Source organism: Chiloscyllium plagiosum, chromosome 31 (assembly GCF_004010195.1).
Source record: "Chiloscyllium plagiosum isolate BGI_BamShark_2017 chromosome 31, ASM401019v2, whole genome shotgun sequence".
Taxonomy (NCBI): domain Eukaryota; kingdom Metazoa; phylum Chordata; class Chondrichthyes; order Orectolobiformes; family Hemiscylliidae; genus Chiloscyllium; species Chiloscyllium plagiosum.
The window spans coordinates 24,892,390-24,916,493 of record NC_057740.1 but is presented as its reverse complement, the minus strand read 5'-3'; the positions used below and the strand labels follow the sequence as shown (position 1 = coordinate 24,916,493).

The 24,104-nt window shown below is 38.3% G+C and overlaps 1 protein-coding gene across 6 annotated transcripts in view; it reads left to right on the top strand.

The window, feature by feature from the left end:
* The window catches only part of dot1l (DOT1-like histone H3K79 methyltransferase), a 98,454-nt gene that overhangs the window by 11,070 nt on the left and 63,280 nt on the right, over nt 1-24,104 (top strand). For 3 of the 6 annotated variants that reach the window (XM_043721193.1, XM_043721188.1, XM_043721192.1), the window contains exons 2-8: nt 6,541-6,584; nt 7,956-8,030; nt 14,321-14,399; nt 15,522-15,750; nt 16,136-16,230; nt 21,276-21,338; nt 23,084-23,139. In XM_043721193.1, the coding sequence (XP_043577128.1) occupies nt 6,541-6,584; nt 7,956-8,030; nt 14,321-14,399; nt 15,522-15,750; nt 16,136-16,230; nt 21,276-21,338; nt 23,084-23,139 (641 nt within the window). Of the gene's footprint in view, nt 1-6,540; nt 6,585-7,299; nt 7,375-7,955; nt 8,031-14,320; nt 14,400-15,521; nt 15,751-16,135; nt 16,231-21,275; nt 21,339-23,083; nt 23,140-24,104 lie in introns of those variants that run through there. The other 3 variants (XM_043721189.1, XM_043721191.1, XM_043721190.1) reach the window with 3 other exon arrangements.

The window sequence follows — 24,104 nt, the reverse complement described above, 5'->3', positions numbered from 1 at the left end:
GATCTATCAAAGATCTGAGGCTATGGTTTTCTTCTCCTGCCCCAGTATCTTAAACAAAAGCAAATGCCAATGCTTATTTTAATTGTGATTTGAAAGAGCTATCTCCTAAGTGACTGACTTCTCAAAACTCCTTTCTTGAATGTGTTTAGTGCTTGTCAGGTGCACTACCATTAATCACATGAAAAGGTCAAGCATTGTATTCAAGCCATATTGACCTGGATCACGAGTCATGTGTTGGGGGCTGTTGAGTTACTGGGTCAGTATGTATACATCGTGTACAAATGAAAACTATTGAAAAAGGATTTTGCTTTTGTTCAGAAACCTACTTTGATGTAAGATGCATACTACAGGATGGTTGGAAATATTAATCCTTGAGGTTTTTTTGAAAAACAAAACCAGTCCTGCTGTTCTGTTTACTTGTCGAATCATGATTATCAGTTTCCTGAATAAATGTAGTTAAGGAAATAATGTACAGTGAGATGAATATTCTGCATTGAAGGATCTTGTGTGCTGTAAGGATACCTACCATGAGGAATTTGTTTTCTGTACTTTGTTTAGAAAAGTTGACTTTTTAGTAAAAAAAAACTTGGATGATTTTGTAAAAGTGTTCAGTACTGAAGTGTTTTGTTAACTGAATTCAGGTGATTTTTGGCTATTTTTGTTGTTCTGGTTTCCCGCAGTAATGAAATATTGTGTTCAGGTGCTGGGTTTTAAGTTCACCACTCAGCCAAATGTTGATTTAAAATTTATTGCCTTCTCTGCAAGAAGACTTTGTTCTTAAAACTGAGCCAAGTAGGAAGACCATTGAATATTCATGCTAGTCAATGCTGGTGATTCTGAAATAATATTTGCTGCATTACTTTATAAAGCATAGATATCATGTTTATTGTCATTTTATTTTCTCAGGAATTTTGGGTTAACTTTTAAGAACTTGTTATCAAATTAATTAAATTCCGTTTTTCTTTACTCCTCCCCTATAGTTAATTTATGCCTTCTCTGGCTATTATGAAGCTTTCTTCATGCATTTACTTTTACCTATTCTTGTTTCCCTAATAATGATTTGTTCCTTTCAATTTTTAAAATTTAAAATGATGGCAGATTACTTAATATTGTTCAATTTAATGTAAACTGGTCAGATTCAATATATCAGTCTCCTGCTGCCAGGACACATGCCGATACCATTTCACCGCTCAACCTGGTCAACCAGATTTAGACTTTCCAAATCTTTGACATTTTTCATCTATCCTGTGCTAACTGCTCAACTGATTTCTCTGTCCCAATCCATTTTAATTGAAATCCTATTCTTCAGTTTATTAAATTAATCCCAATTCTTCATTACTCCTCAATGCATCTGAGACTATCTCCAGGAATTTTTGATATTATACTTGTCCACTTCATTTTCATCATGTGCAGGTAAGGACTGTAAAATTGATTCCTGGAGACAGTGTAACCTAATTCATGTGAGCCTGAGAAATACTTATTTACCCACGTTCAAGCTTTTTATTGTACCAGAAGCAATTAATGTAAAATTCCACATGGCACTTTTTAAAATACTTTTTGAAAATTTGGTTGCTCTCTTGTCTGTTTGCTCAGTCTCTTCAAAGGACTTTATTTATCACCAGGTTGAGCCTAATCTGAAGAACTGCATTTGAACTAAAGGATGTATGTTCACTTGAAGTCCGCATTGTACGTACATAGCTTTTCAAATATGTTACACATTCTGGATTTGTGTCGAAGGAATGCTCCGTTGTTTATTGCCAGTTGGATTGTGCCTTTTGGATTGGAATGTCAATATGATCATTGTGATATTTGGAAAAACGAGACCTTTTCTTGGTGTTGCCATTTATGATCTGGTTCGAAGATTAGTTATGTAGTTTGTGGTAGCTACTTTGTTCTCCTCTTTGCATTTGTAGCTTTCCATTCTTGAACATTTCAGCAACTTTATACAATGTCAATTGCACAAATCATAGAGGTTATATTTTATAAAATGTTATTTTAAACACTTGGCTTTTATTACTTTTTAAATTACATGGCTAAATCAATTGAATGCAATTATTGCTGTCCCCAAGCTGACTGTAGTAATGGAAGTTTGTGAACTGCTTTAGAAGTCAACCTGATTTTTTTTTCCAAGGTGTAGTTTCATTGAAGTATCACTTCAGTGGTACTTAGAAATGTGTTGAATTTTAAATATTTAAAATATTTTGCCATCTTCCTTCTATTAGAAATTGAAATTTGGCACCTTTTGACATAAAAATCAAGTAGCAGAATTTGAAATTTTCTCGAGTGTTGCAACATTAGGCTGACTTGGCAACTTTGGTGTTTCCATCAATCTAACTGTAATAAAGAGCCTTAATTTTAAAAAATCTATTCCCTGTGAAATTTGTGTCCATGCGTATTACGGCAATTACCTGTAACGTGTTCTACGTCTGTAATTGCATCCCGCCATCGGAAAAAGCTTCCATAAAGTACATGCAATCATGAACTTTTGCTATTTGATATTTTCAATTGATATGTTACTTTTAAACAAAGCATCATATATGATTTGACAATGGAAACTGAATTCTAGTCCTGAAGCTTGCAAATGGTCCTCCTCCCATGTGTCATGCCACACAAATTGTTGATTTCGTTTTGTTTAATGTTTCATCCTACTTTGGCTCGATTTTCAATTAATGCACTGCGTTTTATTTTGTATTTTTGAATTATGAAATCTATGCTGTCTACAGTCACTGGAAGCAGTCTATGGAATCAATGTTTTGAATCATTATGTTGTTACTGTTACTCCCTTAGCTTGGGTCATGTCGAATTTGGGATTTTAGCCAATAAGTGAATAAGAAATCTTCTTGAATATGAAATTGAAAATATGTGCATGTTGCTTAACTTTCACTAGCTTTAATTATCACTTCACGTAATTTTCGATTTGCTCTTTGGCAGGATTTGAGCTTTGTTATTTAAGTTGCAGAATTGGTTTGTCAGGCTAGAAGGTTTTAATCCAAATGTTAGTTCATAAAGAACTGTGAATGTTGAAAATTAGCAGTGGAAGATGAGATGAGATTGAGTTGAGAGCTTGGCAGGTTGGAATACTGGGATACTACAAGGCTCAACTAAATTGATTTTGTTAAGGAATTGAATATTTTCCATTGAATGACAAGGTAGAAATTGAGAATTGCTAGGAAGGGAGAGATGTTGCTGAAACGTTTTGTCTTGCAATCACCAGGACAAACGCTAGAATGCCATATTTCAAACAATCTCAATTTATATCACAGTGGAAAAGCGTACGAATTGACACGTTGGCTTATTAAGTTTGATTAGCGGAATCAGTGACGTAAAGGAAACAGAAGAGAACTGTGGGCTTTCCAGACTTTTGGGTAATCAGAAAAGTGCAAGACTGAAAATATTGTTTGTTTTCGCAGAGACCAGATCTCTCAGTATAACTACGTTTATAAGTCGTCAGAACAGTAGTAGGCTATGCAGAATATCGATTTTGCTCCATCATTCTGAGATTAAGGCAGACTTTACTATCCTCAATCCACTTTATTGCCTTTTGACGTAACCATCAATTTCTATCTTGATTTATTTAGCCTGAAATATACTTTGCAGCCTCGACAGCCCTCTGCAATAAAGTAGTCCACAAGCTCACTACCCAGTTAGAGAAGGCATTCTCCTAAGCTCTGCCTTAGTGATTGATCCTTTGCCCTGAGATTAATTCCTCCTGGTCTGTAACACTCCCAACCTCAGCATCTACCCTGTCAAGACTCCCCAGAATCTTGTGTTTCAATAAGGTTATCCCTTGTTCCTTTAAACTTAAGAGTGCAGGCCCAACTTCCTCCAAATCTCTTAAGAAAAACCCTCTATGCCAGAGATCAACTTACTGAACCTTCTCAGGACTGCTTCCAATGCCAGTCTATTTTGTGTTCAGGTAAGGATCTGTTCACAGTATTCTAGATGTAGTATAACTTTCTCTATTAAAAAAACAATCAGCTTTTCTCTTTCATTCCAAAGTGCATAGTGTGGTATTTTCCCAAATATATTCCATCTGCTAAGAATTTCTGCCCACCTGCTTAACTTGCCTCTAATTTGTCTGCAGATTCTTTGTATTGTTCTCACCACTTGACAGCCTGTTTTTCTCATTGTCTGTAAACTTTGCAATTATACCGTGCATTCACATTTCCCCCATTCAAATAATGAATATCCATGTAGGAAATAATTATGGCTCCAGCTTTCTGTGATACTCCACTAGTTACAGGTTACCATCCAGAAAAAGCACCCCCCACCCTAAAACATTGCGTTCTTAGCTGATTGAGAATCCTTATGTGCTGCTTTATTAAGACCTTGTGGAAATCCAAATATATTACATCATCTTATTCACCTTTGTCTATCCTTTTTATGTCCTGAAACAATTTATAATTGTCACAGGCATGAATTTCCCTTCATGAAGTCGTACTGACTTTGCTTGGTTATGTTATGCTTTTCTACGTTCTCCATTATTACATCGTCTATAATATAATGTTTCCCCATAGACCCATTTTAAGATTGCAGTCTACAGTTTTGCCTCCCCTTTTTGAATAAGGGTGTTACATTACATTGGCAGTTTGCCAATCTCATGGGTTACATTTTGGAATCTTAGTAATTCTTGGAAGGTTACTACCAGTACCTTATCTATCTCTGTAGCTACATGTGTTGCATCCTAGTGTACAAAAAATCCAGGTCCTGGAGATTTAACAGCCTTTAGCTTCATTAGTTTCATCGCAATAGTTGTATGTATTTGCTCCTGACCCCCACCTCCCCTCACACCACCCCAATCTTTTGCCCTTTATTTTTGACTAGATTTGGAATGCTATTAGCGTCCTCTAACCTGAAAACTCTTGTTTAGTTGCTCCTACTGTTAGCTGATTTCCCTAACCTAATTTTCTAACAGGCCTATGATCACCCTGGTACCTGCCTTTCTTTTTAACACTTAAAAGTACTCTTCGTGTCCTCCTTTATATTGCTTGCTAGTTTAGCCTCAAAGTCTATTTTCTTTTATAAATAACATTTTTTGGTAATTTTTTAAAAAACTTGCCAATTGTCTTGCTAACCACTAATCCTTCAGTTTGATGCTGTCTTTAACTTCCCTGATTTACCATGCTAGGCTTATCTCCTGTGAGTCATAAACTTTTCTGTTAACTGTCTGCATTGTTTTTTTTCTGCAAAAAAAATCCTTGTCAGTCCACTCCAGCCAATTCTGTGCTCATTGCTTTGTAATTCGCCTTATTCAAGGTTAGCACGGTTATTTCCAACCAAAGTTCTGTCTCAAACTGAATGCTAAATTCTACCATGTTATGGTTACTCTTTATGAAGGAGTCATCTTTTTCTTAGATCATTCAGTGAACCTGGCTAATTGCACATTACCAGATTAAAAACACCCTGATTGGTTCCACAACATCATAACCTATGCCAAGTTAACATTATAAATTCTTCCTCGTGACTGCTACCAATTTGATTTTTCCCAATGTACATGAAGATTAATGTCACCCATGATCAATGTACATGCTTTTGTACATGCTCTCATTATCTCCTGATTTATGTCCTACGTACTATAGACTACTCCTGCAAGTGATTTCTTTGCTTTGGTAATTTTTGCCACCACTTTTGTAGATTCTATACATTTCAGTTCAAGATCACTACTTTAATTTGTACTGATTCTATGTCATTACCAGAAAACCAATGCATGATCATAAAAAGTGCTCAAAAATGTCTGTTGAGGGGACAAGGAAGTGATTAGTTAACTTGTCCAGAAGCTCTGTATTATAACTTGGGGGCAGTGCTCCTCAAGGCATGCTATTTTAAATTGTGCACTATGCTCCAGTTCAATTCATCAGAATGATCAAGGAGAATCAAAAGGTTGTTATGAAAACAGCTTGTGTAAACTTGCATTGTTTTGGTATGATTTCTGAAGGTTGAGGGTAATTTGCTCAGGCTGTTAAAAGAAAATAGAGGCATGTGACTGTCGATGCAGAGAATGAATCCTCTGATTAAATAACTAGAATGAAGAAGCTCACTGAAAGGTTGAACTGGCCATATAGGATTGAAATAAGAAGCACCTTGTCATGTGAGAAAATGCAACATCTCTCCTCTTGAGCTACAAATTTTGACCATGTCAGACCGATTTGATGTATTTGAATATATTGACTGACTTGGAAAGAATTTTGAGAATTTTGAATCCAAGGAAGTTAAACAGAGCTGAGTTGCAAACTGAGTATTAAGTCATTCAATCGTGCATTGGTATAAGTTTGAGAAGCATGCTGATGGCAAATGTCTTCACGTTTTTGCCATCAGCATACTGGTCTAGCAGCTATTATTGTGTAAACCAACAGTGAACTTGGAATTTGTGAGGTGAACTTAGACCAATTAGCTTGATTTAAAGCCTTTACCCCATGAGGATATCTATACTTGCAATCATATCTAATTTTTCATATGAGCATCTATTTCTCTTAAGCTATGTTAGATATTTTCTTTCTGAGAAATGTTTTTATTAAACCATCCTGTACTTTATCTTTACAGGACAAACACCATGATGCTGCTCATGAAATTATTGAAACCATCCGGTAAGAACAGAAGTTCACTTCCACTGATTTTTGATTGATAACTTTTTTTTTCCTTTTTAAACATAATATCTCTTTTTGTAAATGTTACGTATCCTGGCTTTCAATGTTGATCACAAACCAAGATTAATGAACTAAGACTTATTTGAAATGCAATTGTGTTAAGCGTCTACATAAATAATATATCCAACCATATGAGACAGTGATATTGGTCACTTATGCATTTGAACTCCAGTATTCATTTTTAAACCTTCTCATCAAATTTTTAATTCAATTTGCATTTTTAATACCTCTTTCTTAGGCATTTGCTCACGATATTTGTCATATAATTACATGACATGATTATACCAGAAGTGTAAAAGTAACTACTGAGTTTTGTTTAGTTGCCTATCAGTAGATTTTTTACAAGTGGAAATCTTCACTCACTAACTCCTTTCGTGTTTTGCTAATTAGTTTGACATCACTCCTAAGTTTTATTAGTGTGTATTTCTTGTGTATGATTTCTGATCGACCGTGACTTTATTGTTCTGGCTTGCATCTCCCACATACAAGCTAGGTCCTTGTGACCTATAAAATATCAAGTTAATAGACAAAAGTTTGATATATGTTCTCTTCAGTGGGTTGCATGGCTTTGTGATCAGTGTTTACAGTTGGCAAAAACACAACTATTATTAAGCACTGATGCTTCTACAATAACTTTGTTCCTTTGCAAAATCAGAATAAATGTCCTTAACAAAAGCAAAATACTGCAATTGGTGGGAATCTGAATGAAAGGTCATCTCAACCTTAAACGGTAACTCTTGTTTCTCTCTATCCAGATGCTGTCTAATATTTTGAATTTTTCAGGCATTTTTGTTTTAATTTATAACTACTTATTTATTAGCACTGTGTAATAAATTTATTCCATTGTTAGCATGGCTTAAACTATTATACAATGAATTACAATGTGATTAGGTCTTGTTTCATAGCATTTGTGTACTTGAAAAAGGTAATTGAAATTTTATCTTGTCTTTCAATTCTCATATCAAATTGATTTAAAGATGTCTGATGTTTCCTCGGCACTGTAATCAGTGTTATTGTTTTTCTTAGACAAAGAAATAGACTTGAGCTGGGGACACCATGAGTTGGGCATTTAATGCTTTGTAATTTTGAAGACTTTGCTCCACTTGCCAAATTTTGCTTTGGGGTTTTACAGATTATTATCTTACGATGCAGTTTATCTAGGTTCTTTAAGAAAAGTCAGCTTTGTTCTCCAGGTTGAAGAAATAAATGTTTGCATTGGTGCAGGAGATTTCACCAAATTGGTGGCCAAGAGGGAATAATGGTTGATGGGAAATCTATGGTTGAATAACTTGTTGTTTGAACTTATTTCAGATGGGTATGTGAGGAGGTCCCTGATCTTAAACTTGCCATGGAAAACTATGTGCTAGTGGACTATGATACCAAATGGTAAGATACATTGATGTTTCTTAATCATTGTAACGAGATTCATGAATACCATGTTTTTCCAAATGAACCCACCGGCTGATATTCAAAGAATAAATGGTTCAAAGTCATTAATAGTTTAAGGGTGCTGGGAAAATTAGAAACATGAAGACTTTTGAACAGAGTTGAAATCCTATATTGAAGATATTCAAAACAGAATTTATTCATTGTAGGGAATGACCGTGTAAAACCATAAATTGAGAGAGTATGGAAATATGTTTCAACTTATTATATACATCCTTGATTACTGTATGTGCACTGCTTAATAAATGGTTTGAGAATTCTCTAAATTGAAACCTTGTTTTACTCATCAGACTGATGATGAAAGTAGATGTTGAATCCTAGGTATTATCATTGAGTGATGTGTTGTTGCAAGTTAAACTGCACAGAACATTCAAAGGTTTTCATGAACGGTTGTGGCAGACTGATATAGAATGAAGGTAATTGTTTAGAGACAGTTGAAGAGCAAATAAATTGTCTAAAATGCACCTCAGTTTACTGGTGGACGTTAATAGTTTAAAAACAAAACAAAAGGTCACCGGTGATTTAGTGATGGCAAAGCAGTTTAGTTGCATGCAAGACACTTATGGATGTAAAAAAAAACCCACAGGTGGGACTTTGAACAGGTTGATTTCGGGGGAAAAGGGATCAAGGATTTGATTCATCCCCTGGTGGACAGTGCTTGGAAATTGTTGGCCCTGGAGGCCCAGGTTCCGGTCCCACCTGCTCCAGTTGTGTGTCATAACATGTTGATGAGGCACATGTATAAAGTTAAAGCATTACAAAATTAATAATGGGTTGCCATGTTAGTCATATACCCCCAGTTCCCCTTTGCTGAGGACTGTTTGTGGATCAAGTACTAAGACCTAAGCAGAGTACCCAAATAGTTATCCTAACGATTAAGTCATTGCGGTCCAAATCAGGAACCATGTGGCTCTGAAATGCTGTGTTCTTGGCAAATGGTTGGGAATGTTGTTTGGTTGGAAACCATCTGATAGCATTCTTGATCTCCTGCAACAAAAGTAAATGTTAAAGTTGGGTTCTTGTGATGCCTAGCTTGTGTTCCTTCCTCTGAGCCAGGAGGCTTGGATTCAAACCTGATTTGCTCCAGAAGTGTGTAATAGCATCTCTGAACAAGTTGATATGGAAAATGTTGCAGCATTGTTGGGCTGAGCGGCAAAGTTGACTTAAGCCATCACACACATTGTGGGTCAAATACTAGAAAACTATGCATGGTGAGGACAGTGCTGGAGAGAGGGAGAGAGAACCTGCACAGTTACTGCCTTTGCTGTTTTTGAATTCCTGTGTCTCTGGACATCGGACTGCATCTGGGAAAATTAAAAAAGTGAATTTCCCAACTAATCTTGGAGGAACCGGTTTGGGCGAAGTTCACAACACAGAATCAGATAAGTTAATTGTTGTTTTAAGAGAAAGGCTGTATTAGTGAATAGTGGGTTTTTTCTTGATCATATGTTTTTGGAGATAAGTCTCTTGATTAAGCTTAAAATATAAGCCATAGCTCTTAATTTAACCTGGTGCAGTGTTTTGTAGAGGAATAAGACGGTATTATTTTCTGGGTCTGTAGATTGTGAAGGAGTAAAAATGGCCTTTGCAGTGATATGCACTTGTCAAATGTGGGAGTTTAAAGAGAGTTTAAGGGTGACTGCGGATTATATCTGCCATAAATGCTGTTGGATGCGAATCTTATCAGATGGAGTGGATCAGTTAGAGAGACAGAAGCGATGAGGAATTTGCAACTGCAACAGTATAGGAAGGGGGGGGGAAAGTCTCAGATACAGTCATGTAGATGGGTTAACTCCAGGAAGGGTAAAAGAGGTAGGCAGCTAGTGCAGGAGTCTTTTGTGGATATATCCATTTCAAACAGGTATGTTGTTTTGGAAAATGTAGGGGGTGATGGATTCTCAGGGGAACGTAGCACTAACAGCCAAGTTTCTGGTATTGCGACTGGCTCTAATGAAACAAGGGGTACGTCAGCTTCCAAGAGGTCAATTGTGTTAGGGGATTCTGTGGTCAGAGGTACAGACAGACATTTCTGTGGCCAGCAGAGAAAAAACAGAATGGTGTGTTGTTTCCCTGGTGCCAGGATCAAGGATGTCTCAGAGAGGGTGCAGAATGTTCTCACGGGGGAGAGGGGCCAGCAAGAGGTCATTGTCCACATTGGAACCAATGATATAGGAAGGGGAAAAGGTTGAGATTCTGAAGGGAGATAACAGAGTTAGGCAGAAATTTAAAAAGGAGGTCTTCAAGGGTAGTCATATCTGGATTACTCCCAGTGCTACGAGCTAGTGAGGGCAGGAATAGGAGGATAGAGCAGATGAATGCATGGCTGAGGAGCTGGTGTATGGGAGAAGGATTCACATTTTTGGATCATTGGAATCTCTTTTCGGGGAGAAGTGACCTGTCTGAGAAGGACGGATTGCACCTAAATTGGAAGGGGACTAATATACTGGCATGGAAATTTGCTAGAACTGCTTGGGAGGATTGAAACTAGTAAGGTAGGGGGGTGGGACCCAGGCAGGTAGTGAGGAAAGAGATCGGTCTGAGACAGGTACAGCTGAGAACAGAAGTGAGTCAAACAGTCAGGGACAAGGTAGGATTAATAAATTAAACTGCATTTATTGCAATGCAAGGGGCCTAACAGGGAAGGCAGATGAACTCAGGGCATGGTTAGGAACATGGGACTGGGATATCATAGCAATTACGGAAACATGGCTCAGGGATGGGCAGGACTGGCAGCTTAATCTTCCAGGATACAAATGCTACAGGAAGGATAGAAAGGGAGGCAAGAGAGGAGGGGGAGTGGCATTTTTGGAAAGGGATAGCATTACAGCTGTGCTGAGGGAGGATATTCTGAAATATATCCAGGGAAGTTATTTGGGGGGAACTGAGAAATAAGAAAGGGATGATCACATTATTGGGATTGTATTATAGACCCCCTAATAGTCAGAGGGAAATTGAGAAACAAAGTTGTAAGGAGATCTCAGCTATCTGTAAGAATAATAGGGTAGTTATGGTAGGGGATTTTAACTTTCCAAACATCGACTGGGACTGCCATAGTGTTAAGGGTTTAGATGGAGAGGGATTTCTTGAGTACAAGACAATTTTCTGATTCAGTATGTGGATATACCTACTCGAAGGTGCAAAACTTGACCTACTCTTGGGAAATAAGGCAGGGTAGGTGACTGAGGTGTCAGTGGGGGAGCACTTTGGGGCCAGCGACCATAATTCTATTTATTTTAAAATCGTGATGGAAAAGGATAGACCAGATCTAAAAGTTGCAGTTCTAAATTGGAGAAAGGCCAATTTAGATGGTATTAGGCAAGAACTTTCGAAAGCTGATTGGAGGCAGATGTTCGCAGGTAAAGGGATGGCTGGAAAATGGGAAGTTTTCAGAAATGAGGTAACAAGAATCCAGAGAAAGTATATTCCTGTCAGGGTGAAAGGGAAGGCTGGTAGGTATAGGGAATGCTGGATGATAAAGAAACTGAGGGTGCCTTTGTGTGGAACCACAGGAAATGGGGGAGATACTAAATGAATATTTTTGCATCAGTATTTACTATGGAAAAGGATATGGAAGATATAGACTGTAGGGAAATAGATGGTGACATCTTGCAAAATGTCCAGATTACAGAGGAGGAAGTGCTGGATGTCTTGAAACGGTTAAAGGTGGATAAATCCCCAGGACCTGATCAGGTGTACCCAAGATCTCTGTGGGAAGCTAGAGAAGTGATTGCTGAGCCTCTTGCCTTGATATTTGTATCATCGATAGTCACAGGTGAGGTGCTGGTAGACTGGAGGTTGGCAAATGTGGTGCCACTGTTTAAGAAGGGCGATAAAGCCAGGGAACTATAGACCGGTGAGCCTGACCTTAGTGGTGGGCAGGCTGTTGGAGGGAACCCTGAGGGACAGGATGTACATGTATTTGGAAAGGCAAGGATTGATTCGGGATAGTCAACATTGCTTTGTGCATGGGACATAATGTCTCACAACCGTGATTGAGTTTTTTGAAGAAGTAACAAAGAAGATTGATGATGGCAGAGCAGTAGATGTGATCTATATGGACTTCAGTAAGGCCTTTGACCAGGTTCCCAATGGGAGACTGATTAGCAAGGTTAGATCTCATGGAATACAGGGAGAACTAGCCATTTGGATGCAGAACTGGCTCAAAAGTAGAAGACAGAGGGTGGTGGTGGAGGGTTGTTTTTCAGACTGGAGGGCTGTGACCAGGGAATGCCACAAGGATCGGTGCTGGGCCCTCGACTTTTTGTCATTTACATAAATGATTTGGATGCGAGCATAAGAGGTTAGTTAGTTTGCAGATGACACTAAAATTGGAGATGTAGTGGACAGCGAAGAGGGTTACCTCAGATTACAAGAGGATCAAGACCAGATGGGCCAATGGGCTGAGAAGTGGCAGATGGAGTTTAATTCAGATAAATGCGAGGTGCTGCATTTTGGCAAAAAAATCTTAGCAGGACTTATACACTTAATAGTATGGTCCTAGGGAGTGTTGCTGAACAAAGAAACCTTGGTGTGCAGGTTCATAGCTCCTTGAAAGTGGAGTCACAGGTAGATAGGATAGTGAAGAAGGCGTTTGGTATGCTTTCCTTTATTGGTCAGAGTGTTGAATACAGGAGTTGGGAGGTCATGTTACGGCTGTACAGGACATTAGTTCGGCCACTGTTGGAATATTGCGTGCAATTCTGGTCTCCTTCCTATCAGAAAGATGTGAAACTTGAAAGGGTTCTGAAAAGATTTACACGGATGTTGCCAGGGTTGGAGGATTTGAGCTATGGGAGACGCTGAACAGGCTAGGGCTGTTTTCCCTGGAGCGTCGGAGTCTGAGGGGTGACCTCAGAGGTTTACAAAATCATAAGGGGCATGGATATAATAAATAGGCAAAGTCTTTTCCCTGGGGGAGTCCATAACTAGAGGGCACAGGTTTAGGGTGAGAGGGGAAAGATATAAAAGGGACCTATGGTGCAATTTTTTTCACGCAGAGGGTGGTACGTGTATGGAATGAGCTGCCAGAGGAAGTGGTGGAGGCTGGTACAATTGCAACATTTAAAAGGCATTTGGATGGGTATATGATTAGGAAGGGTTTAGCGGGAAATGGGCCGGGTGCTGGCAGGTGGGAGTGGGACTAGATTTGATTGGGATATCTGGTCGGCGTGGACAGGTTGGACCAAAGGGTCTGTTTCCATGCTGTACATCTGACTCTCTGACTATGACTCGTAAGATTCTGGCAACAATATTGTCCCTGATTTGGTTTGTACGAAATGTCTCATGGGAGTTTCCCTACCATTGAGCCAGGAGGCCCAGTTTTGAGTCCCAACTGCACCAGAGGTATGTAAAAACATCTGTCAACAGTTTAATTAGAAAATATCCAAAATGTACTTCAGTTTAAGCATTGTGGGTTCATGATACACTCAATGGGGAGTAGAAGTGCTGGCAATGCTACAGGTGAAGATAAACCATTTCATTAGAGTCTTGGTTTGATTGTCTAAAACATTTCTTGTCTGCAAGATTGTGAAGTTTAATTTGTAATGCTTTACTTTTGAGAGGGCTTTGTAAAGTGTGTCTATGTACCCATATATATGTTGCAACAAGCCATTTTTGTAATCATGAACGATGTACGTTTTAAATAAGTTGTTACCTGATGGAACTACTGTTTAAGGCTGAAGTTTTAAGGTGATAAAAGTCTCTATTCCAGTTCCATCAACCCAAGTTCTTCACAACCACTGAAAGGCATCCAGCAATGAAATAATTTGTAGTTACCCTCTCCACTTCTTAATCTTCCTTTCAAGTGCAAGCATTTTTTTCAATATCCAATCTCTCTACCTTTTATCACCTTAAAACTTCAGCCTTCGCCGATCCAGTGAACATTTCAAAAGGGGAAGCTACATATGTGGGAAAACATGGACATTAAAGTTTGAGAAAGCATGTATACGCTTGGGGGGGGGGGGGAGACAAGTCAACAATTTCATGTTGCAAAACTTTTAAGTATTCAATACTGAGTTTTCACATTTCATCTTTTTCAATCTTCCATCAACAGCTGTCTGTTTAGTAGAAAACTAGAATTTAGAATTGCATTTACAAATTTAGGCACAAATTCTAATTTCCACACATTTTCTATCAGCAGTACCACAGGGTCTCCTTCATATTTTTGGTATACAAAAAATACTTCACGAACTAATTTTAAGAGTTTTAATTTTATAATGTATAATTCACAGTATGATTTCTTCCAGTTTTGAGAGTATGCAGAAGCTATGTGAGAAGTACAACCGAGCCATGGATAGCATTCAACAATTGGTACGTATTGTAGGTTGAATTACACCTACTTTGTAGGTGATAGAGTAATGTTATACGGGTAATTAATTGTTCATGTGTACTCATTCTATTCTGATATTCTCTTCTTTCTTTGTCTTTGTCACTCGCCTTCTGAAAACTTGTCTCTCCTTTTATAGTTTTCCACATATGTTATGTTGATTCTAAATGTCCTAGCTTCGTTTTATACAGAGTACAAAACAATGGTGCTCAATAAGCATTTTTTGCAGAGTTAGAACTTTCCGTTCCTTTGACTAGAAATTTTCATACATAATTGTTTGCCTTTCCCTGGGAAAGACGACAATGCTAAAATTATCAAAACAAATCAATTTTCTGTTTTAGAAACATTCTTGATTGTTCACAAGAATGACTGAATTTTTGAGTAACTTTGTTGGCGTCCCACATCAGACTAACCAATCATGTGAATGACAAGTTATTGTTTACCCTAAGTTTTTAAAAATGTTGGCACAGTCTTGCTGCTGGAATAGTCGAAAAGCAGTCATTTGTTGTGATCACTCTGAAGCTGATACTTTTTCTGAAGTCTACATATGCATGTTAAATTTTCAGAAATTCAGAAGATGTCAGTAATTCCCTGCCCTTCCATTCAGTGTACTGTTTGAGTCCCCAAAGATGGTGATCCATTATTAGCTGCTAACTTGCCTATCTCAGTGTAAAAGCTATTGCAAATGTTATGTCTTATTGAGTTTTGAAGGCATACTAAATTCATAATTTCTGCGTAGCAACCATTTGTGCCTCAAATTTAATTTTATTTTTGCATAGTATTATATTTCATTTGATACTAAAAATGCTCCATAGATTCTAATTTAGACAGTTTAATTATGTATCCTGCTAGTTAGTTGCTAGTTTGCTATCTGAGAATTTTTCAATATTCTTGATATCACCTTTGTTAGACTCTGGGGATTAGATGAAGAATCAATTTGATATAATTCTCCAAATTACTTACATGGTTGCACACAGGTAAATTGATTCCTTGTGTTCTATCACTTTGTGGCAGGGGTGTTGAGCTTTGCTTCCAAGTGTATATACTTGGAAGCACATTTCTCAGTAGCTTGTGTCTAATTGAAACTTATTTCCAATTTAATACAGTGGAAAGGGACAACACAGCCCATGAAACTGAACACTCGGCCTTGCAATGGCCTGCTACGACATATTCTGCAACAGGTCTACAACCACTCGGTGACTGATCCAGAGAAACTGAATAATTATGAACCCTTTTCCCCTGAAGTTTATGGAGAAACATCCTTTGATTTAGTTGCTCAAATGATTGATGAGATCAAGATGACTGAAGATGACACTTTTGTTGATTTAGGAAGTGGTAAGAAGCTTCAACACTCTTCTTGGTAATTTTGCTAAGCTATTTTAAAACAAACTGGCAAAGCATTTTGAGTCTCTGGTGATTTTGGTTAATTGATCGGAGTGTGAATGTAACAGTCACGTTTTCGCCCAACAGGTTTATTTGGAAGTGTTAGCTTTCGGAGCTCGTACTTCCAAATACACTTGTTGGGCTGTAACCTGGTGTTGTGATTTTTAACTTTGTCTACCCCAGTCCAACACCATCACCTAAACCAGTTATGTTTTTGCAACGCCATTGTTTTGAGTTTTTTTTGTTGACAATAGAAAATTCTGTAATTATGTTCTACTAATGTGACTCATTTGTGTAGCCAGTTGTACTGATTGCCAACTTCCTTCCCTTCTCCAAGGAGTGGGTCAAGTAGTGTTGCAAGTTGCTGCAGCTACACAGTGCAAGCATTACTATGGTGTAGAAAAGGCAGAGATACCAGCAAAATATGCAGAGGTAAGTGTTTTAAACAGATGGACCATTTGGGTTTTCATACAAGCTCAAGCCAGTTTTGTAGGATACTTTCAAGCAACGTTCTTAAATAAAGTATACATGAAGCTAAGGCCACAGAGGCCTTATGCTGTGTGCTAGGAGGTTGGATCCTATACTGCAGACCATTAGCATGTGACTATTGAGGTCCCATGACTGTTTACTTCAGGATCATCTGCAAATTCATTAAACTCCATATCTACGTCTTTTTCTTGTCCCACCACCACCTTCCAATACTTTCCTTGTTTCCAATATTATTAGTGAAGTATTTTCTTAACATCATTGACAAACATCTTAAAATATTTCCATTAGGACTTTATCTTCAATTCCACCACTTCCCCGAAAAGTCACTTGTTAACACATTTGCTGTGGTGACTTGTCAAATCTCCCTGGTCCAGTTATTCAAAATGATGATGGAGGATGATGGTTTTTAGGCTAGTGTGGAACTGGACTAAGAGCAGCTGAAATGACGATAGTATGATTTAGGATAGTATGATTTAGAATAGTATCACAAAGCTCACATCAGTGGAAGAATGATTGACCAGCAGGTGCTGAATCAAGATGAAGACACGTGGGTGCTCAATGAATGTCTGTCTCTTGCACTGGGCGCTGAGTAATTTTAATGCCCTTTAACTATGTCTTCAGTTGAAAAGCTGTGACAGTGCAAGATGCAGTATTGAAAAATTGTTGAGTATCACCATTCAATTGCACAGTGATGTTTTGAAAGTCTTACATTGTTTTCTTAACCTTCAGATAGGAAGATGATAAGAATCAAAAATGCTGAATATAGACTGACTTCTTCAAAGAACTTGCACAAAGATTAAAGAATCAATAAAAATCTCTTGAGAATGCTGCTTGCACTGTAAGATTGATAAGGAGAATGGTAGAGACTACATCAGTTACTGTAAAGAATTACAAATGCAATGAGACGAACTTAGCATTGACTGCTGCCACAATTGACAGCACATGAGAAAAAATAATTTCCTGAACACACGAAAATATCACATCATTCTCAGGCTTTCATATTGCTGAAGAATTTTCTTGCATGTGAAGAATTTTCTCTTTCTTGTATTCATGAACAATCTCATCAGGTGCTCTGTGTGTTGTTGAATGAAAGATATTGTGACTCCCTTGTGAAGCTGTAACTTTTGGAACTTGCCTGATTAGATTCCCTATAGTGTGGAAACAGGCCCTTCGGTCCACACACCCTCTGAAGAGTAACCCACCCAGAACCATTTCCCTCTAACTAATGCACCTAACACTATGGGCAATTTAGCATGGCCAATTCACCTTACCTGCACATCTTTGGGAGGAAACTGGAGCACCCGGAGGAAACCCACACAAACACTGGGAGAATGTGCAAACTCCACACAGACAGTCACCCCCAGGCTGTATTGAACCTGGGACCCTGGTGCTGTGAGGCAGCAGTGCTAACTGCTGAGCCACCGGGCTGCCCAATGTTTTCAATAGACTGATGTTTTTCTTCATTTACGTTATTGCTGTCTCAAATTGGTCTCCCCTTATGAGTAGATGGAGAATTGTGTTAATTATAGAGTCAGTGTCATAGAGATGTACAGCATGAAAACAGACCCTTCGGTCCAACCCGTCCATGCCGACCAGATATCTCAACCCAATCTAGTCCCACCTGCCAGCACTCAGCCCATATTCCTCCAAACCCTTTCTACTCCTATACCCATCCAAATGCCTCTTAACTGTTGGAAGAAGGTCAGGGATCTTTATGTACCACATAAAGAACTGAAGAGTGATGTCAATTGTTCCCCTGAATTGACGAAACTGTTCACCTCAAGAACTCCCCACCTACGTTCGTGACACCACCCACGCCCTCCACCTCCTCCAGGATTTCCGCTTCCCCGGTCCCCAACGCCTCATCTTCACCATGGACATCCAGTCCCTGTACACCTCCATCCCCCATCACGAAGGACTCAAAGCACTCCACTTCTTCCTTTCCCTAATGCAGAAAAGTGTGAGGTGATTCATTTTGGAAGAAGTAACAGTAATACAGAGTACTGGGGTAATGGTAAGGTTCTTGCAGTGTGGATGAGCAGAAAGATCTCCGTGTCCATGTACATAGATCCCTGAAAGTTGCCACCCAGGTTAATAGGATTGTTAAGAAGGCATATGAACCATGGGGTTATGTTGCAGCTGTAGGAAACTATGGTGTGGCCGCACTTGGAGTATTGCGTACAGTTCTGGTTACCACATTATAGGAAGGATGTGTAAGTTTTGGAAAAGATGCAGAGGAGATTTATGAGGATATTGTCTGGTATGGAAGGAAGGTCTTCTGAGGAAAGACTGAGTGACCTGAGGCTGTTTTCGTTAGAAGGAAGAGGTTGAGAGGTGACTTAATAGAGATGTGAAAGATGATCAGAGGATTAGATAGTGTTAGCAGAGAGAGACGTTTTCCTCGGATAGTGATGGCTAGCATGAGAGGACATAGCTTTAAATTGAGCGGTGATAGATATAGGACAGATGTCAGAGGGGTAGTTTCTTTACTCAGAGAGTAGTAATGGCGTGAAACTCCCTGCCTGCAACTGTAGTAGACTCACCGACTTTAATGTCTTTTTAAATGGCCATTGGATAAACATATGGATGATAATGCAACAATGCAGGTTAGTTCAGCTTCAGGCTGGTTTCACAGGTCAGCACAACATTGAGGGTCAGAGAGCCTGGACTGTGCTGTAATGTTCTGTGTTCTTTGAAAGCAAGATAATATTTCGAGTCTGGCGATTCTTCATCAGAACTGTTAACAGCTCAGGAAAGGTGGTAATATATTGAAGTGACGTTTGTGGGAAGGGGTTGGTCTTGCACAAGGTGACTTACTTGCCGATTTACTTCCTCCAACCTCAGTATCCAAGGCCTCAGGCACACCTTCCAGGTGAAGCAGCAGCTTACCTGCACTTCTCTCAACTCATTTATTTCATTCACTGCTCAGAATGTGGTCTCCTGTATATCGGGGGAGATGAAACACAGATTTGATGACCGCTTTGCTGAACACCTACACTCTGTCTGTAAAACATGACCCAGAGTTTCCCACTGCCTCCACTTCAACACACCACTGTGTTCCTACACCAACATTTCTGTCCCAGATCTGTTGCAGTGTTCCTTAACGCAAGTTCAAAGAACAACACTTCATTTTCCACTTGGGGATTCTGAACACTCTCTGCTCATTCCTGAAGAAGGGCCTGTGCCCGAAACGTCGAATCTCCTGTTCCCTGGATGCTGCCTGACCTGCTGTGCTGTTCCAGCAATAAAGTTTCAACTTTGATCTCCAGCATCTGCAGACCTCACTTTCTCCTCACCTCAAGTTCACCCCTGAATATGTCTTTTGTTAGGAATTTCTGAAGAAGAGAAAATCAGACCTCTTTAAACAGGCCTGGAAAAGAATTTTCAAAGATGTTCATACTTTTGGAAATGCTGGAAAAGTTCTTCACACTTGTCCATTCTTTTGTAGATGAAAGCTTGTGTTTCTGGAAAGGCAGTATCAACTTTTCAAGAATGAAAGTGTAGTAGTCGGCTTGGCTTGGCATATCTTATACCTATGCTGCAACATTTAGTACATTCTGTATAAGACTGAGTTTGACACATTTTCCAACTCAACACGGATTTGTTTTGATTCTCTAAAAGGAAAAAAAGTATCCTTAATAACTTCAGCTTTGTAAGTAAGTGTTTTTTCTCAAATGACCTTTTGACTGAAAGAGTAGGGCCTTCCTGATGCTAATCTTGACTTTTAATCGGAAAAGGCATGTGAAATTATTCTAAGTTGTCAAGTAGCGCAGTAATGATTATTCCTGCATCAGGGACACGTAAAACTTTTGACTTTCACATGTATTGATCGAGAATTTTAGTCCAAATTACCATTGGTCGTAGGACCAAGAAAATCTGTAATTTGCACATTGTCATCGTTCAATTTGCTGAATTCTTATTTGTTCTGGAGATGATCTGATGGATTTCTAAAATTTGGTCTTGCAAAATTGCTGAAGGTGGTAAAGGTTTTGGTTCTTTGTATCACAATGCCAATACCTCAAAATAGTGGTTCTCCTCTTTTCCCCATTTATAATGGGCTTTAAGTGAGGTGGACAGCTTTGTGCCTGACCTTCGTACAAGCTCGAACTGAGCTTCAGATTTGCTTGGATCAGAACCGCTCAGTAACTAGATTCTTTGGATGAAAATGAAGGCTGCAGGGATTGATAGGAATCTGAAGGTTTCTCCAACTTAGCAGATGAGCATCTCTTCATCAATGGCGCACACTAAATAGAAGATCTGGAGCTGTTGCTATTTTGAAATGGAGACTGAGGATACTCTCTACCTTTGGAACAGTGTCTTGCATGACACAGATTGAAGTGCATGTATTGGTTTTTTGGCAGCTTTGAATGATTCTGAAAGGTCAGAGGCTGCTGAGCTGGCATGGACTTGCTGCCACTTTGGAGTGTGTCTCTATTTACCTTGCTTTGTATAAGTCTATAAAGGCTATTCTATTCAATTACTTCATCTCACTTCACAGATAAGTTGTCAGACCAATAGACTTGGAAAATCTGGGAATTTCTTGCCTCACGGTTTTTTAAATACTTGTGGACAAAATGGCATTAACCTTGGACAGCTGTCTCCATCTTCAGTGTTGTGCTTTGACATTATTTACCATATGTTCTCGAAGTTTTTATTGAAGCATGAGATTACTCTTAAACTTTATTGATTAGCACAGAGACTGCTGGCGTAACTGAGGTCTGCAGCGTCTGTTGAGAAAGAAAAGGAATTATGTACTTGCATCAGATTGCTTTTAATAGTTATACATTATGGTAAATTTACTGAACCGCATGCTTTGTGCTGTACTGGTTCCAAACTCCTAGCAGAATGCAAACACAGCAACTGAGATTATAATTACATTATTGCTTGCCTTAGACTCTTCACCGTATTAATCAAACCCTATTTCTACCAATACTGTAAACAGCCATGTATTTAAGAGAAAAACAGTGTAATTGTTTTTCTGTACACAGACGATGGATACAGAGTTCAGAAAATGGATGCGATGGTATGGCAAAAAATATGGAGAGTACACAGTAAGTTTGTTTCATGTAATACTTCAGACACCAAATTTCAAAGTTTTTCAGTTCTTAGAATTTAATTTAAGAAAAACTTTCTCATTTTTTCCAATGAAAATTCTTAAATCTGTGTATTGTCTGTCTTTAAAACGTAACTTTACAGTGGTGTTAGAGTCAAATTTGACCTATGAATGTCCCAGCATTTAATCTGTGCGCTGTGTTTGGTTGTCCCTTGCTCTGTCATTGCATTTTAACTCAGTCAACACTTGGTCACGTCTCCTCATTTGTAGAAACATTGTGCGATATATGTATATTTCTTTGTTGCGCACACTAAAGGCACAAACCTTTTATGCTTGGCCAACTGGTCCTTTAGTTTTTTTAGCCTCACCTGGATGTTTCTGCCTATTGCTCTTTCTTTTTTCTGCTCCACTTCTTGTCTTTTGTCCTTTGGGGTGCTGCAGAGAAGAGAACTGCCCAGAACCAGGTTGAATTTTCTCTCAGCATGACTATGGATAATGCGAATGTAGCTGCTTCCAACAGAATTTTCCTTCTGTCTTTCAGTCATATGATTCACTGTGACTCTCCCCCCCCCATTGTTATTTCTGGTAACATTTGTTATGCACCACCTTCTTATTTCATCTTAATCAGTTGACTTTCTGTTGCTACCTAATTTCTCTCTTCCTTGTGTCCCATATCCACTATTTCCATTTTTCTATTCTACCCAGCTACTGCATCTGTTCTTTGTGCTTTCCAGTCTCCTTCCCCATTGGCTCTGCTCAATATATTTTGGAATCATATCAATTTGCTATTCTACTTTGCTACCCTTTATTTTCAATAAATAATTTGTATCCAACTAAACAAGTAGAATGAGCCTTTATTTAACAGTCTGTCCAGATGATTGCGCACTCTGTCAATATTGTGCCCCATTAGTATTGCATGGAAAGAAAGCCTGCACACTTTGGTCTTTAATGTGGCTTAAACATAAGTTAGGAATCAAGAGGCAGAATGACAGAAAGCTGTAAGACCTATTAGGTTGGGCTACATAAATGCAGGTTTTGATTATGTTTAACGTTTTGAATTCATTCATGTTTCAATTGTTTGTGGTTTGTGCCTTTTTTCTGCACGCTGAACGTCCATTCTGATTAGCCCGCATTTGTAATGTTTTCGAATTTTTTTTTTGTAACATCACTTGTATGTATTATTTTAAAAGTACTATTTTTGTGAAGCTGTACATTTTTTCTTTTAAACTAGTGATCGTTTTTATTGATGGAAAAACCCAAGTACTCATGAGCTTTTCTTCACTGGAAATGCTGAATACGTGACATGGACTTTTCTGTGACTCATTGCAATTTATTTTTTGCAATGAATTATTTCATTATTGAAGGAAGGGGCACCTTGTGCCCATCTATATTATGTGAAGAGCTCGCTTTGATGAATGTCGTAAAGTTTCTCTAGAGCTCTCAATAAGAGAGCTTTATATTTCCAAAGTCATTTTGACATTGCTGACAAGTTGAAATAGAAGTTTGGAGAAGACATCTTTAAACTGGCATGAAGTAAAATTTTTGAATATTACTGGAGAGCCATGGTAAAGAAGAGTTTGAACTGAACCAGTAATAGCTATTAAAGTTAGCAAAATAACATGCTACAAATGAAATAAGTTTGTTAGAGGTTAGGCTTCTGAATGTTTGTCATTTGCTATGAAACTTGTCCTCAAATACAAGAGAATTGTATACTGTGATTTGAGCAATTTCTATTTCTTTCAGCTGGAAAGAGGTGACTTCTTATCTGAAGAATGGAAAGAAAAAATTGCAAGTACAAGGTGACCAATTCATAGTAATATATAATTCATATGATAACATACTAAGATTTTTGGCTCTTGAAGGTTTGTATTTGATTCTTTTTGTGAGAAAGTTCTAAAAATGAATCTTGAATGTCACTTTCTAATTCCAGGCAAAAATTGGATACGATTAGTTTGATGAGTGGATGGCCTTGCTGTGTCAAGCTGCAGCTGTAACATCTTTTTTATGGTGTCTTTTTTTTTCTTGCTGAAAGAAAACAGCAGCTTTCTCTTTGAAAAGTCACAAGTAGTATTAGACAATAACTCTGCTATAATGTAATAAGTTATCTGAGCTCACTGGTCCATGGAAGATTTAATGTTTATAATGAAGCAGATATGTCTGAGTGGGAACTTGAACCATAACTTTACTCTGAAGAAACAACATTATTTTAAGTTAAATTTGAGCACAAATTTTACAATTATTTCACAGTTCCTATGTCCTCTTTCTGCAAAGGTAACAACAAGATAGTACTAGCCATGTAATGTTTTCATTACTTGACTTGTGCTTCAGATAAGATGACCCCTAAAGCCCACTATGGTGAAACATTCACATTACTTTTGACAAATCATACTGTAAAGCGGATTGCAGTAAAAGTGGCAATTTTCTACTTGGGTTGTCATAAAAACAGAGTTACTTCAGATGTATGATTTTAGGGAAGGAAAGTTCCATCCCTACTCAGTCTTTCAGAAGATGATTCCAGTTAGACACTTAACTACCTGCTGAAGTGACTCAACAAATCATTCCAACATTTCATATTACTTGTAGCAATTCTAACAGGTGCTCCACCCCATCTTCTGAAGATAGTGAAGCATGAGGATCACATACCAGTTTTTCTCATGTTTGAGAATAAATCATTTTATTTACAAAAAGGGATAAGTAATGTCCTTTGTTCAATCCTGTGTTCCTCCTATTGTATTTCAAATTATTTTGTTCAGACTGGTATTGC